Genomic DNA, 16,545 nt, shown 5'->3' with positions numbered 1-16,545 from the left:
TATTCGAACTACCCATTTTCCAGAACACTGGATGGATGTTTATTCCAACAATAATTTACCCTTGGCTGAGAGTAAATTTTTCTCTCCTGCAATCATATGGGTGAAACATTTTGTTTCAATTTAAATTGAAATTCCAGTTTAAATTTATGTAATTCATGTGTATTGTGTGAAAAAAAAAAGCAAGTGATTGGTTTACACAATCCATTTAAAGCCTTAAACACTTCAATCAAGTATACTAAAAAAATAAATAATAAATAACTAAAAATATGTGTGTATACACACTGTGCTGCCACTTTATTAGGTACACATACGTAGTAGCCTGTTGAGCCTCCTTTAGCCTTCAAAACGTGCAGGAATGGAGACCTTAACCGTGCAGACGTGAGTGTGTCATGCAGTTCCATGAGATTCGACGGAGTTGTAGGCTTGCAGCGAACATCCCTTTCCAGCTCATCCCAAAGATGTTTGATAGGATTGAGATCTGCAGAATGAGCGGGCCACTGCAGCAAAGAAAAGCCATTGTCATATTCCTGGAACCATTCCATAATGATTCGGACTTTGTGCATTGTCGCATTATCCTGCCTGAAAGTAACCATCTGACTGAGGATAAACTGTCAACATGAATGAGTGCACTTGGTCAGCAATGATGTTTAGGTATGATGTGGCATTCAGACGTGAATCTATTGGTATCAATGGACCCAACGTGTGCCAAGAAAACATTCCCCACACTATAACACTGCCCCCACCACCTTGCGTAGTCATCAGAAATGACGGGTCCATGGATTCATGTTGTTTTTACCAAATTCTGAGCCTTCCCTCAACATGATGCACCAGGAACTCCAACTTGTCAGACCAAGCAACTGTTTTCCCATCCCTGATAGGCCAGTGCTGGTGTTGGTGTGCCCACCGGAGTCGTGCTCTCTTGTTCTTCATTGATAACAAAGGTACGCAATGTAGCTGCCGGCTGTTGTAGCCCATTCACGACAAAGTGCAACTAGTGGTCCATTGTGATATTTTGTTCTATGCACCAAGGTTGTATTCTGACATGATATACATTAACATTAGTAGAGACATACGATGCAAGAAAGCAAGCTTATGCAGCATCAGCCAAAAAAAAAAAAAAAAAAACTCCCATTTCATCCCTCTATTCATTCCAAATGCCTGCCCAGCTCAGCCTTAAATTTATTTAGGCTATTAGCTTCCACAACAAAAGATGGAAGCCTGTTCCACCAATCAACTACCTGCTGACTAAAGTCAAATTTCCGCCATATATTCTACAACTATCTTTCCTCAATTCTAAACTGTGCCCCCTCAGGTTCTTAGTCTGAGCAAGACGAAAATCCCATCATCATTCAGCTTGCTCGACCCATTCAAGGCCTTATACACCTCAATCAGATCTACTTGCAGGTGCCTATTTTTCAGGTGCTGCAATTTGCAGAACTTAAACCTTTCTTGGTAAGAGCACCCTTTTGTTCCCCCTCACCAATCTTGTAGCCTTTCTTTGTACTCATTCTAGCAACTCCTCATCCTTCCTAAAATGAGCCCTCCAGACCTGTACACAGTACTCTAGATGTGGCCTGACCATTGCCTTGTATAATGGGATCATCACCTCCCTGTCCCTGGTAGCAAAATTCCTATATATCATTGACAAGATTCCACGACCTGCCCTGGCAGCCCATCTGCACTGCTCAGCGAACTTCATATTTGGCTGCACAATTACCCCCAGATCTTTTTCACTTTCCACTTCCCTGAGTGTAGTACCACCTAGTTGGTACGTTTCTCTTCTGTTATTGCTACCCATATGCAGTACTTTGCATTTGGCAATGTTAAATTCCATTTGCCACTTCTCAGCCCATTTTCCCAACTTATCTAGATCCAGTTAGAGTAGCATACTGTCATTACTGTGTTAACAACCCTGCCAACCTTTGTATCATCTGCAAACTTGGACATTAAACCTGATATACCTTCATCAATATCATTCATAAATATACAAAACAATAGTGGGCCCAACACCGAACCCTGCAGAACTCCACTAATAACATTTGTCCACGAAGAGCAGTGTCCATTGATTACCACTCTCTGTTGTCTCCCACTCAACCATCCCTTTATCCATTGTAGCAGCTTACCCTTGATGCCATACCTCTCCAATTTGTACAGCAGTCTTCCATGTGCAACAGTATCAAAAGTTCACCCGAAATCCAAGTATATGAAATCAAAATTATTTTTGGCATTCAGTTCCTTTGTGATGACTACATCATAGTAAGCAATCAAATTGGTCAGATAAGACCTCCCTTTGACAAACCCGTGCCGTGTCTTAAGTATTACTGAAGTCTTGTCTAGATGATCCTGCAATTCTTCTTTAACCAGTGATTCCATTAATTTTCCTTGGAACACAATTTAAACTAACAGGTTGTGTCACCTTTTGAACCTCCTTTGTGAATTGTTGATACATTTGCACACCTCCAGTCCATGGGGACCTTCCCTGAGTTCAAGGAAGCTCTCATAATTATGGCTAAGGGTTTGCTTACTTCCTTTGTTGCCTCGTTTAATATAACTGGATAGATCCCGTCCACTCCAGGTGCCTTCCTTATGTTTAACTTCAGCAATTTTTCCTCCACTTTGCTCTCAGTTATTACAAAATCACTTAGCATTTGTTAAACTCCTGGCATTCCCCTCATTGAATAACTCCTCATGTGTGAATGTAGATGCAAAATACTCATTCAGTTTATCAGCTACCTGAGCATGATCATCAATAGTCAACTCCTCTATGTTAAGTGGTCCAATCTGATTCATCCCTTTCCTTCTAGAGTTTATATAAGTAAAGAACTCCATGCTGTTTTTCTTTGTATCCCTTGCCAAAGATTTCTCATAATCTGCCTTTGCTAAAAAAATGCTCCGATTTCACCCCTCCGTTCGTTCCAAGTACCTGTCCAGCTAGGCCTTAAATTTATTTAGGCTATTAACTTCCACAACAAAGGATGGAAGTCTGTTCCACCAACCAACCACCTGCTGGCTGAAGGCAAACTTCCGCACATCTAATCTACATCTGTCGTTCCTCAATTTGAATTTATGCCCTCTCAAATGATTATTCTGAGCAAGAGGAAGAATTCCATCAGCATTGAGCATGCTCAAACCATTCAAGGCTTTATATACCTCAATCAGATCACCTCGCAGGTGCCTAGTCTCCAGACACTGTAATTTGCAAAATTTAAGCCTTTCTTCATAAGAGCAACCCTTTGTTCCATTCTTGATTACTTGATTACAGACTAGTTTATACCTGCCATAGGCTTCTGTATCGCCTGATACTTTATATACATCCCATACATTCTTCTCTGCCACTAGCCTCATTAATACATCTGACATCCATTTAGGCTTAAACTTTGAACAATATTTCTTAATTGGAATGAAAAGCCTAGTAGCCTCCAAAATTATGGCCCTGAAGGCTCCTCATGTAGAATTCACTGTTGGTAACATCAGATGATCCCACTGTACTTTTAGTCAGTGTATCCCCCCCCCACGCTAGCAGTTTTCCGACCCACCTAACACTGCCTCGATAGCATCAGCAGAATTTAAAAACTGTCTGAGACCTCTGTAGTCACCTTTACAAAAGCAAAAGCCCTTCCCTTTTAGCCTTGATGGTAGTTACATCTTTAATTAATTCCCTCATCAATACATTGTAATTGCTGTCGCCCAGTGGTTCCTTTATCTGCAGCCGACCGGGCTAGCCGAGTGGGTAAAGTACCTGCCCGGCAATCCAAAGGTCGCGGGTTCGATTCCCGCCTCGGGCTTGGATCAAAGTACTGCAAAAACCTTGGGAGGTGCAATATGGCCACAGAAGCCGATGCGCCAACAACTACCAAATCAAAATCAATCAATCACTTTATCTGCAGATTCTTAATTCATGAAGAATCACTACTGATAATCAGAATGAGTGTTACTCCCTCTGTTTGCCTCTCGAACATGTTGCTGTAGAAAACAGTCATCCAATAAATCCACAAAAGTTTTGCTAGTGTGCGAGTGACCAACCTACAAGTTACAGTCAATATCTGGAAAGTTAAAATCTCCCATTATAACACATTCTGATTTACTGGCCCACTCTATTCCTCTGCAAAATTGCTCATTATACTTATCAGATTCATTAGGCCTATAACACACACACCTTCTCATTTTTCCTTTCCCAGTGCTTATTTCACACCAGACAGACTCAACACTGCATTGTCCACCAACATCAGTTGGATGCACTTCCTTAGATTTTGTGTTTCTTAACTAACAGCATAACCACTCCTCCCTTCCTATACACATTGTACTCCCCAAATTCCAACTCTGCACTGCTTATATCTGTGTGACACCATGTCTCTGATATCCCAACAATATCTGCCTTTGATGTCTTGACTAGCACTTCAAACTCATCAAATTTATTAACTATATTCCTAGCATTGTTGTACATGCAAATATACATGCACCTGTTCCTGCTCCTAGCCACCCTAACACAGACCATGTATTTACATGTTCCACTATGACTCCCAGCAGTTCTGGAAATCTCCAGATGTCTGCTGCCCATTCTAATAGAAGCAGTGCAAGAATCACTTTTGCTTCTGCCTGTGGCCACAACCTTTTAGTCCGTGTATCCCCATGCTGGCAGTTTTCCGACCCACCTAACACTGCCTCGATATAACATCAGCAAATATTCTTGCACCCTTTCTATTTAAGTGTATCCCATCCCTGTAGAAGCAGTCTCTCCTGTCAACAAGCGCAGACCAGGCTGAAAAAAATTCTACCCCTTGAACCTTGCACAATCTATACAGGGCCGAATTGATTGACAAGGCTCTCATCATATACTCCCTCCTATCATGTCTGGGCAGAATTGAAGACACTTTCACATTCAATCCTAACTTGCGTCTTTTTTTTAACCTTGACCTGTGCTTGTTGAGTAAATCTGCAGATCTCTTACTCTTAATGTCATTAGTTCCAACATTGTGGCCCGTCTGTTTGTTTGCACAATTCTAGCCATTCTCCTCTGACCTCTCTCATCAACAAACGATTTTCTTCAACAGGAGTGCTGTTGAGAGGATGTTTTCTGTTCATTGCACCATTCTCGATACACCCTTGAAACTGTGGTGTGTGAAAAGGTCAGGAGAACTGCCGTTTCAGAGATGCTAAGTTCAGCCCGTCTTGCACCTACTACCATGCCACATTCAAAGTCCGTTAGATCACTCCTTTTCCCCATTCTTGCTATGGTTTGTACTCTTAACTTATACTAGAAAGGTTCTGCTGCATTTCTATCCCCAACTGTGATCATGTGACTTGCAACGTTGTGGGACAAACCATTTGTGTGCACAGCAGGGGTGTACCTAATAAAGTGGCAGCACAGTGTATATATGAAAATTAAAACTACCAGTTTTAATGCTGCAAATGAAAATTGTTTTTCAGGTATAAGGTTTCTGTAACAGCTAGGGACGATGTTCCTTTCTTTGGTCCATCACTGCCAAATCCAGCAATTTTTCCAAAAGGGCCCAAGTTCAGGGAGTTTCTCCTCACAAAGCTCATTAATGCAGAAGCATCTTGTGTTAAAGCCGAAAAATTTGCCAAATTAGAAGTATGTATTTTTAAATATGATTTTTCATATAATTAAATGATTAGGCTAGTTCATAAATATTGTACCATAATGTTTAGTTTGAGTGTAGGTAATTTAGAAAAGCATCACTTAAAGGAGTGAGGGTTATTTCTCTTCAGAATCCTATTTAAAAATTATAAGAATCATCACTGTATGATGTGTGATATTATATGATGTGGATTCTGTCAGTTTGCATTTTGATTTGATCCATTGGATGGTATTAAGAATTTTTTTTGTTTTTAATGTTTCATACTTTTTGCTGCTCAACTGAGTTAATTATTCAGTCTGAGAATAAGGTTATTAGATTTTCTGCTATAACCAGTAAAAAAACACATGTACTGAGGGGGAAAAAAAAAAAGGATTAGAATTTGTTAGTGTCTAAAAGAACATTTTCTAGAATTTTTCATCTAGAACCGATTAGTTTCAAGTGGACATAGTAGGATGCCTTCCACTTGGAAACTTATTTTTGATCCTGAAAATAAGTATATATCATTTAACATAAAAATATATGTGATTTATATGAGATATGTCTGACCATAAATAATCACTAAACCATCTATTAAAAATCACTTTTCCTACTTATATCATTATCTTTTTCTTGACATGCTCTCTGCTCCACTCAAACTCTCTTTCCCTCTCAAATTATTAGTCATGTATTGTATCTTATGTACAGTGGCTCCAGAATGTTACTTCAACTCTGCCTTGTTGAAAACCATGATGAATACAGAACTCTCTCTAAAAGGCCAAAAATGAATATATGTGTTTGTGAAGTGTGTGTTGTGTTGTTTAGATTTTACTAGCCACTCTTCCACCTGGAAAGCTTGCTCAGTGTACATCTGCACCATAAAGAGATGGGGCACAATTAACTGTGAATTGTGATGGACCTCAGGTACTACAATCATAAGGCGCCTCCGTAGCCAGGTGGGAAGGAGCAGCAGTGCGTAGCACACGCTTCTTGATTAGACCGGGATTCGAGCCCGTCACCACCAAATACGGAGGATGCGGAAAGGTCAAGGGAATGACCACCGCATATCACGGAGCAATATGGCCTTAGTTGCTAATGCTCCTAAAAACCAAATAACAAACAAACTACAATCATTGTCTGCCCTAGAAAAAAGCAATACATCCAGTGGGTGAAATTCTGCACCCACTGGAGGTATTGCTATACCAATGGGTGGCAGAAAAAATTTCCTACCTACAGTTGTCCAAACTAAGGTTACCAGAAAGATAATAAATTAGATATATGCATAAATAAAAATGTATATATAAAAAAATATATACATATATAAAAAAATATATATATATATATATATATATAATAAATAAATAAAATATTATTATATATATATATATAATAAATAAATAAAATATTATTATATTATTAAATAAATATTATATAAATATATTCATAAATAAAAAATATATACACACATACATAAATCCAACCCATACCCACTGGAGGATATGCTTATACCAGTAGTGCCAGCAGGCCAAGAAAACCAGCAAATAAAAATAAAATAAAATAAAAAAAAAAGAAAAGTTTTCTTGTACAAAGTATGGACAAGAGACCAGAAGCTCAATCTAAGCTAAGAGCTAAAATAAAGATGAAGTAAAAAAAAGTAGAACCATAAAAAATACATCTCATGAAGGCACTAATATTGTTGATTTAACAATAGCTGATTAAAATTAAAAGAAGAAATAAGTACTAAAAAGTTTAATTAAAAATATTGCCAATTAAATTGTGATCAGCAACTGATGTTTTCCTGTTCAAACAGGTTTTCACTTAATTTTAAAGCATCTGAAAGTTAATGGCATTTTCTAAAAATTTGGTTTCCTGACCACTGTGGATAGTTTGTTGTTTGGAAAAGTTGAATTTTAAAATTATCTTAAGTTACAAGAATATAATACATGTTGCCAGTTTTCTAATTGACCACAGACACAAATCACACGGTGAAAAATTAAAAATAAGCTAACTGAAAGTAAAAGGATCCATGTCCTGTTAAAATATAATTTGCGTATAAACTGGAGTGAACCATTTAATAGTGTTCTTATTTTCAAACCTAATTGAAGGAACAAATTTCTTGGTAACCTTTAACAGAGGCATGCCACCTTTCCTGCCATCTAGTTTTTAGGATCTCAAGACATTAGTTTTCCTCTTTAGGAGAGGCATTAATGTTTATTTCATCAGAATTGTTAGACCTTTTCTGATATAATAAGGCAAAGCAGAGTAGACAAGTTGCAGGCCTAGGGGATAGGAAACCAGATAATCCTGAAGGGTAGGGATCAAGACAATTTGACATATCCTCAAGAGAACTAAAAGGAAATTGTGTTGAATGGAATTTAATATAAACTGAACTGTAAGGAGCCTGGCACAAAAGAACATGCTCCTGAAGCATAAGTTACTACAGGAATTACAACTGATTTGTAGGAAATGCTCAGTGTGTGATGGTTTAGACCCCAGTCCATGAGTGATACAAATGTTTTGGAAAGAGAATTTTTTAAACTTTTTCTACTAGTTGTGATAGATTAGCTATGAAGGTATGTCTGTTATCAATAAGAATGCCAAGGTATTTTGAAAAAATAACAAAAGGAATAGAGATTCTATTAATTTTAACAAGTGGCAGACAAGTTTGAGAAAAAGTTCCTTTAAAGACTATCATTTAGGTGCAGAGATGGTTAATTTATTTCAACTGACTAGCGTGTGCTCATACTGCCCTCTCTAGCCTAATTTCTGTTATGTATTCTGGTTCAACAGTGACTTTGTCAGTGATATGGTGTTACTATGTGAGTGCTAGGTTTTGTTCTATTATAATTCTTCATGCATTAAGAATCGGCAAATAAAGGAACCACTAGGTGGCAGTGATCACAGTGTGCTGAAGTGGGATTTACTCAGAGGTAACTACCATCAGGGGTAAAGGGAAGGGATTTTGCTTTCGTAAAGGTGACTACGGTGGTCTGAGACAGTATTTAAATTCTATATGGTGGGACAAACTGATGATATTACCGACAGCAAATTCAAAATGGGAAGCATTCAAAGAATTAATCTTGGAAGCTACTAGGCTTTTCATACAAACTAAGAAATATTGTTGAAGATTTAGGCCTAAATGGATGTCAGATGAACTAATTAGACATGTGGCAGAGAAGAAAAATGAATGGGATACGTATAAATTAACAGGTGACACAGAAGCCTATGATAGATATAAACTGGTCTGTAACCAAGTCACAAAGGTGGTTAGGTAGGCAAAGGCAGATTATGAGAAATTTTTGGCAAGGATGCAAAGAAAAGCAGCAAAGAGTTCTTTACTTATCTAAACTAGAAGGAAGGGGATGAATCAGATTGATCCACTTGATATCGATGGTTCGACTGTTGATGATCCTGCTCAGATAGCAAACAAACTGAATGAGTATTTTGCATCTACATTCACACATGAGGAGTTATTAATGTTTGAAAATGGCTGAAGGTTATCAAATTGTAGCAGGATGCTTAATGATTTTGTAATAACTGAGAGCAAAGTGGAGGAGAAATTGTTGAAGTTAAACATAAGAAAGGCATCTGGGGTGGATGGGGATCTATCCAGTTATATTAAAGGAGGCGGCAAAGCAACTAAGCAAACCCTTAGCCATAATTATGAGAGCATCCTTGGACCCAGGGGAGGTCCACACGGACTGGAGATGTGTAAATGTATCCCCAATTCACAAATGGGGATCGAAGGGTGATACAAGTCATTACAGACCAGTTAGTTTAACTTCTGTTCCGGGTAAAATAATGGAGTCACTGGTTAAAGATGCATTGCAGGATCATCTAGACAAGACTGCAGCAATAATTCAGACACAGCATGGGTTTGTTAAGGGAAAGCCTTCTCTGACAAATTTGATAGGATATTATGATGTGGTTACAAAGGAACTGGATGCAAAAAATAATTTTGATATCATATATTTGGATTTCAGGAAAGCTTTTGACACTGTTGCGCATGGAAGACTATTGTACAGATTGGAGCAGAATGGTATTAAGGGTAAGTTGCTACAATGGATAAAAGGATGGTTGAGTGGGAGAAGACATTAATGCTACCAATTTTAGACACACACACCAACCGTTTATGACTGGTTGAATAATGAAATAAAATAAAATAAAATGATAGAAAAGACTGTAAAATAATATTTACAAAAAACTTTTAATCATTTACAAAAAACTAAACTATAACAAAAGTAAAATAAGTAAATAAGTTAAAATGCATTAAAATATAAATATAAAAGCGATAAAAAGACGATAAAAAACACTAGAGCTTTCGGAGGTGTCTTCCTCCTTCCTCAGTAATAGTGAGACTTAAATGACACATCCTTAAATACCAGGTTCACGGCACACGTGGATGACCAGGCGCATACTCAGCATTCCTTTCACTTGTGCCGGAACCGGAAGTGGGCTGGACACGTGGAAAATTAAAACGTTTGTCTCTTGTCAAAACCACCGCCTCAAAAAGGGGGTGAAGCCTAACTCCCCTGTCTCTGTTTTCCACGTGTCCAGCCCACTTCCGGTTCCGGCACAAGTGAAAGGAATGCTGAGTATGCGCCTGGTCATCCACGTGTGCCGTGAACCTGGTATTTAAGGATGTGTCATTTAAGTCTCACTATTACTGAGGAAGGAGGAAGACACCTCCGAAAACTCTAGTGTTTTTTATCGTCTTTTTATCGCTTTTATATTTATATTTTAATGCATTTTAACTTATTTACTTATTTTACTTTTGTTATAGTTTAGTTTTTTGTAAATGATTAAAAGTTTTTTGTAAATATTATTTTACAGTCTTTTCTATCATTTTATTTTATTTTATTTCATTATTCAACCAGTCATAAACGGTTGGTGTGTGTGTCTAAAATTGGTAGTATGAATAATCCCAACCTCAGAGGCCTTATTGCAGATAAAGACATTAATGGGTGCTGCTCTTCGTGGACTAATGTTATTAGTGGAGTCCCACAGGGTTCGGTGTTGGGTCCTCTGTTGTTTGGTATATTTATCAATGATATTGGTGAAGGTATATCAGACTTAGTGTCAAAGTTTGCAGATGACACAAAGGTTGGCAGGGCTGTTAATGACAGTAATGGCAGTGTGCTACTGCAACAGGATCTAGATAATTTGGACAGATGGGCTAATAAGCTATAAAATAACTGGAGTTTAACCTTGACAAATGCAAAGTACTGCATATGGGTAGAAGTAACCCCAGAGAAATGTACCAACTGTGTGGTACTACACTTAAGGTGGTAGAAAATGAAATAGACCTAGGAGTAATTGTGCAGTCAGATATGAAGTTTTCTGAGCAATGCAGACAGGCTGCCAGGTCAGTCATGGGGTTTTGTCAATGATATATATATATAGGAATTTTGCTGGCAGGGAAAAGGGCACCTCCGTAGCCAGGTGGGCAGGAGCAGCAGTGCGTAGCATATGCTTCTTGATTAGACTGGGGTTCGAGCCCGTGACCACCAAATACGGAGGATGCGGAAAGGTCAGGGAATGACCACCGCATATCCCGGAGCAATATGGCCGTAGTTGCTAATGCTCCTAAAAACCAAATAACAACAACAATAGCATGGAAAAGGAAGTGATTGTCCCTCTGTATAAGGCAATAGCTATGCCTTGAGTACTGCATACAGGCCTGGAGGCCTCATTTTAGGAAGAATGTAGATTTGCTTGAGTGTGTACAGAGAAGGGAAACAAGCTTGGTGAGGGGAATGAAGGGATCCTCTTACCAAGAGAGGCTTAACTTCTGCAAATTGCAGTGGCTGGAGACTAGGCACCTGCGTGGTGATCTTATTGAGGTGTATAAAGCCTTGAATGGGTTGAGCATGCTGAATTCTGATGGGATCCTTCCACTTGTTCAGATTACGAACCTAAGGGGGCATAAATTCAAATTTAGAAAAGACAGATGTAGAATAGATGTGCAGAAATTTGCCTTTAGCCAGCGGGTGGTTAATTGCTGGAACAAACTTCCATCTGTCGTGGAAGTTGATAGGTTAAATAAATTTGAGGAGGAACTGGACAGGCATTTGGAGGGAATGATGTGATTTTTTTTTTTTTTTTTTTTTTTGGCTGATGCTACATAAGCTCATACACTTGCTTTCTTGCATCACATGCCACTACTACTTACTTCTCTCATCTTTACCAAGATTTAACATCACCATAGTTAGGCGCATTATGGCCTTTGCTGTCCTTGCGCCGTAAAGCCCCCATTTATTTTTTTTATTCTCATCTTTACAACTTCCTTTACTTATTATACCACTATGATCATTAGGTCCTTTCTGACTATCAGTTGCCTTTGTCCATAACTAATTCCTTTTTCCTACTTTCTTCTACCATTAATCTTTATTATATATATATATAAAATAAGTTAAAATTGGATATTTGCTAGTAGCTTGGCAAAGCAGTTGTGAAAATGAACTTAACCAAATAAAATAACAAAAATTAAAAAAAAAAAAAAAAGGGGGGGGGGGGGGTGTAACTACTACTCTTTTTTTTTTTTTTTTTTTTAATGTTTTATTTATTTTTACTATATATTTTTATTAATTTTTATTTCTCTATTTAATTTTTGGATTAATTGGATTATATATATTTAAATAATGGCTTAAAAATTAAGATGGTTTTATTTTGAATTATTGGATATATATATATATATATATACACACACACACACACACACACACACACACTTCAAAAGCAGATGTATTAAATGAAAGCCAAAAAAATACTTGGTTTGCTTGGAATGATTAAATTTATCATCCAGAGTATGCAACAGTTAATAACATACACTCAGTGATCACTGAATTATAACCACCTACCTAATACTGTGTTGTGCAACCATTCACATGGATAATGTGGCCACTATGTGCCTAGGCATTGACTACACTAGATGTCAGAAAACATCTGTAGGTATTTGCAGCCATGCTGCCTGCAAGCTTTCCACAGTGTCAGAATAGGTGACTGTTGTGTGTCCATATGCTTTACTTCCCATTCCAAACATCCTACAGGTATTCAATTGGATTGAGGTGAGGTGAATTTGGAGGCAAATCAAGATGGTTTGATATCTTCACTGTATTGTACAAGACCACTCATGTACAGTGTGGATGTGATAACATAGTGTATTATCATCTTGGAGGATCCAGTTTCTGTCCGGGAAAAAATGCAACATGTCAGAGTGCACATGGTTTCCTAAGAGATGCCAATAGAACCTCACCAGTGAAATGTTTGTCCAGTGCCAGGGGTCCTAGTTCTTGCCAGTAAAACATGCCCCGTAAAAAAAAACAATCATTGCCACTTGCCTGTATAGTGGGCACTGTGCATCATGGATCCATGGACTTATCTGGCCAGCAGACATGTTTCCATTCCTCCAGTGTTGTTGGCACCATAGCATTCGTTGCTGAAGATGATAAATGGTGAGGAGAGGGTGTCTCTTGAGTCATTTGGTGTGGAACCTCATACATTTGAGTGTGCGGCACATTGACATTCGAGATATTGTTCTTGCATTCCCTGTATTGTATTGTATTGTATTGTATTGCAATATCAGCTGTTGCACAGTGACCTGTCATTGAGCCAGTAAAATGCACCCTTTGCTCATCATGAACATCCACCTTGCATAATCCTTTACTGTTCTCTCAGTGGGAGGTAGTATGACACATTGGACACCGTTCTTTGTACACCTTAACCACAGTGGCCCGTGAGCAACTGACAAGACATGCTGTTTCCAATATGGAAGCATCTAATACACTAGCTTCCACAATCGTGTGCCCTTTGACACTCCATGATATCTTTGCTATGTCCCATAACTGCTACTTTATAACTTTGACTTGCATGACCAGATACAGATTACCACTGCTCTGGTGTACAAAGCTGTTCGGCTTTTTATACTGCAAGCTATGCAGCGTAATCCATTGAAAATGGATTATGCTGCATAGCAACAGGTGATCACTGTTGCTATGCAGTGATACAGTGATCACTGAGTGTAAGTCATCCTTTAATTATTAAGGATCATTAGATCTGTATGAACATCCTAAAATTTAAAATGATATAACTTAAAATTTAAATAAAAATATTAATATATAATTCTAAAGTTGCTTGCTACTTTTCCAGAAACGAACAAGGGCATCCCTGTTGCAATCATTATATGATGAAGTGAGACACAAAACCCAAGAGTTTTCTGGTTTGCCTCTTGGTCCTGATACTGGGAAAGCTGAAATTAATGGTAACAGTAGCCGTTTCTTTGATTCAGTGCGCAAAGCTCTCAGTGGAAGAGGTCGTAGTCATTCAGTGGAGTCCAATTTGGCAAATGCAGTTTCTTCTTCAAATAAAAGGTCATCATCTAGTACAAGTAGTAGCAGTCTCAGTGGAAACACAGTAGGAGATGCCACTCCTTCGGTATGTCAGTTTAATTTTTAAGTGTGTGTGTGTGAGAGAGAGAGAGAGAGAGAGAGAGAGAGAGAGAGAGAGAGAGAGAGAGAGAGAGAGAGAGAGAGAGAGAGAGAGTTCAAACATAAACAGGTAACTTGGGATTGGTCCTGGAAACTGAATGTGAGAAGACTAATAGTATTACAAATGAAAGGACCATTTCAGCAGATATCCATAAACTTGTAAATTACTATGGAAGCAGTGATTTTCAAGGAAAGAAAGCACTAATAATTCTGTCAGGTAGATACAACTAATAGATCACAACAAATGTGTTACAATATGCATTATTGAATTTGAGGGAATTTTAGAAAACAAACTGTACACAAAGCTTGATGAGACCATCTTGTCTATTCTGCAAGTTGACACTTTCAAAATTTGTAAAATAAAATATATTTACATAATTAAATTTTTTTTACAAAAAGAAGAGATGTGTGTCTGCCAGGGGTACCATCTCAGTAGAATCTCAGGACCTCAAGGAATGAAAACTTTCCAAAGGCCAAACCTTTTTAGTAACACCTAAACTCCATCCTATAATTTGGTTGAGAAGCTGTAGCCCTATGCTATAACAAGAAACCTCATCCACAGTGTACTTATTTTTATTATGTTTTGTTTTAGACTTAAAAAGTGGCACACCACAAAAGAGAAAAGAAATTTGACATCACTTATGTTATTATTTTTGGGCAAAATATCATCAGATCTTTTTGAATTCAAACTGTTGGGCATAACACACACACTGTAATATCATACAAGCAGTGTATTCATGTCTTTGACTGTTATGGCTCATTCTTCTATTCAAATTCCATCAAGGGTACACCATCTCAGCCAAATTCATGTTTGACTGGTGTTCTGGAGTTCCATTCTTGGTACATGATTCTCCATCTTTGTGTCATTCCTGAAACCTGTCGAAGTTTAAAAATTCACTGTGCTGTTGATTTAAAGCCTTCTTTATTTGACATCTCTGTAGGCTTCTTTTTGTTCCAGTAAAATTCTTACTGGAATAAAAAGAAGTCTTTTTACCCCCGTATTCAATACCAGATCTTGGGACTTCTCATGAGCAATCTCGAGATCTGGCATTGAATACTGGGATATCATCATTATTTAAAAACATTTCATCAGGCCATTTCTAGAGGCAGACAAAACAAAGCTGTCCAAATCTTAGAGGCCGAGGGTAAATATTTGTAATTTGACATAGCAACAGTAATGTAGTGGAGAAACTGCCAAAGTCAAGTAACTGACTTTCTTACTAGAGTTACAAGCTTTTGACATTCTGGACTTTGACTTCTGGACAAAATTAATTATTTTTAAATTAAAATTTTAACTCAGCTGGCTCACTGCGATCTACAAAAGTAGGCAGTGTTTTACAGCTCTCATAGCTTTTTGCTTTAGGCCTAAATCTGTAAGCCTCATTTTAAGAAGGATGTGGAACTATTTTGAAATGAGTGCCGAGAAGCACAAGATTAGTTAAGGACACAGAACGGTATTTCTGTTGTGAAAGGCTTCGGTTCTTTCACAACAGGAATACCGTTCTGTGTCCAAATTACAGTGCTTGGAAACTAAGCACCAGTGAGGAGACATGATTGAAGTGTTTAAGGATTAAATAGATTGAGTAAACAATAATGCTGATGGCATCTTTACTCTTTCTTCTCAGACAACACATATAAGGGGACATAAACTTAAATTGAAAAAGGATGGCTACAGGATTGATGTGTGAAAATTGCTTTCAGCTAGAGACTAATTGATTGTTAGAATAAACTTCCATTGGTATTGTAGAAGTGGATAGTTTTATTAAATTTAAGGAAGCATTAAACAAATTATTTGAGGGGGATGGACAGTTAGTGGGTAGTTTTTTGTTGATCGCAAATGACACTTTCCTTGCATCATTTGTCACTCTTAACAGTAATCCTAATACTAAATTTACTTGAGTTTAACAACTGTTACCATCTTGCGTGTTGTAAATGTTTCTCATCATGGTGGTGTTCAGGTCTGCACAGTACCTGCATATCCACTGATTGGATCCTGTAAGGCTGAATCTGCAGTATAGATAATGCACTTTCAATAAATAGCAACATATTTTTTCCTCGAAGATGAGATAGATGCATTAAGTAGCAAATCCAGTTTTCCCATTGCTGTATAAAAAGTGTGGCAATCCCTTACCTATACAATAAATTTTAACATTCTAACTAAAACCAGTGAAGCACTGAATTGAGGTAACATGGATTTTCCCTGTGTGACCCTTCTGTAAATGTGTTTTTTTTTTTTTAATGCCAAACATGAAAGTTATTAGAACCTATAGTACTTGGCACTGTGCATGGATTGAAGGCTGAGAAGACAGAAGATACTTGTTGACATTAGACTTAAATTTCTGAAGACTGTATTTTTTGGGAGGTACCTCTGAAGGAAGTTTGTTCCAGAACCAGAAAACATAGTTTTGTGAGTTTGGAGTTGAACAATGAATGGATGTGACTGGTTGCAGCACATGTTCAGACTGGTTTGGAAGAAAATGGGG

At 37.8% G+C, this 16,545-nt stretch overlaps 1 protein-coding gene across 5 annotated transcripts in view; it reads left to right on the top strand.

Moving 5' to 3' along the window:
* The window catches only part of RapGAP1 (Rap GTPase activating protein 1), a 344,351-nt gene that overhangs the window by 300,978 nt on the left and 26,828 nt on the right, over positions 1 to 16,545 (top strand). For all 5 annotated transcript variants that reach the window (XM_090373185.1, XM_090373182.1, XM_090373183.1 and 2 more), the window contains 2 exons: positions 5,428 to 5,593; positions 13,725 to 14,009. In XM_090373185.1, the coding sequence (XP_090229311.1) occupies positions 5,428 to 5,593; positions 13,725 to 14,009 (451 nt within the window). The remainder of the gene's footprint in view (positions 1 to 5,427; positions 5,594 to 13,724; positions 14,010 to 16,545) is intronic.

Source organism: Mastigoproctus giganteus, chromosome 5, assembly GCF_048544385.1.
Source record: "Mastigoproctus giganteus isolate SK-2022 chromosome 5, ASM4854438v1, whole genome shotgun sequence".
NCBI classification, from domain to species: domain Eukaryota; kingdom Metazoa; phylum Arthropoda; class Arachnida; order Uropygi; family Thelyphonidae; genus Mastigoproctus; species Mastigoproctus giganteus.
Note: the sequence above shows the minus strand (reverse complement) of the source record. Positions and strands in the feature narration are given on the sequence as shown.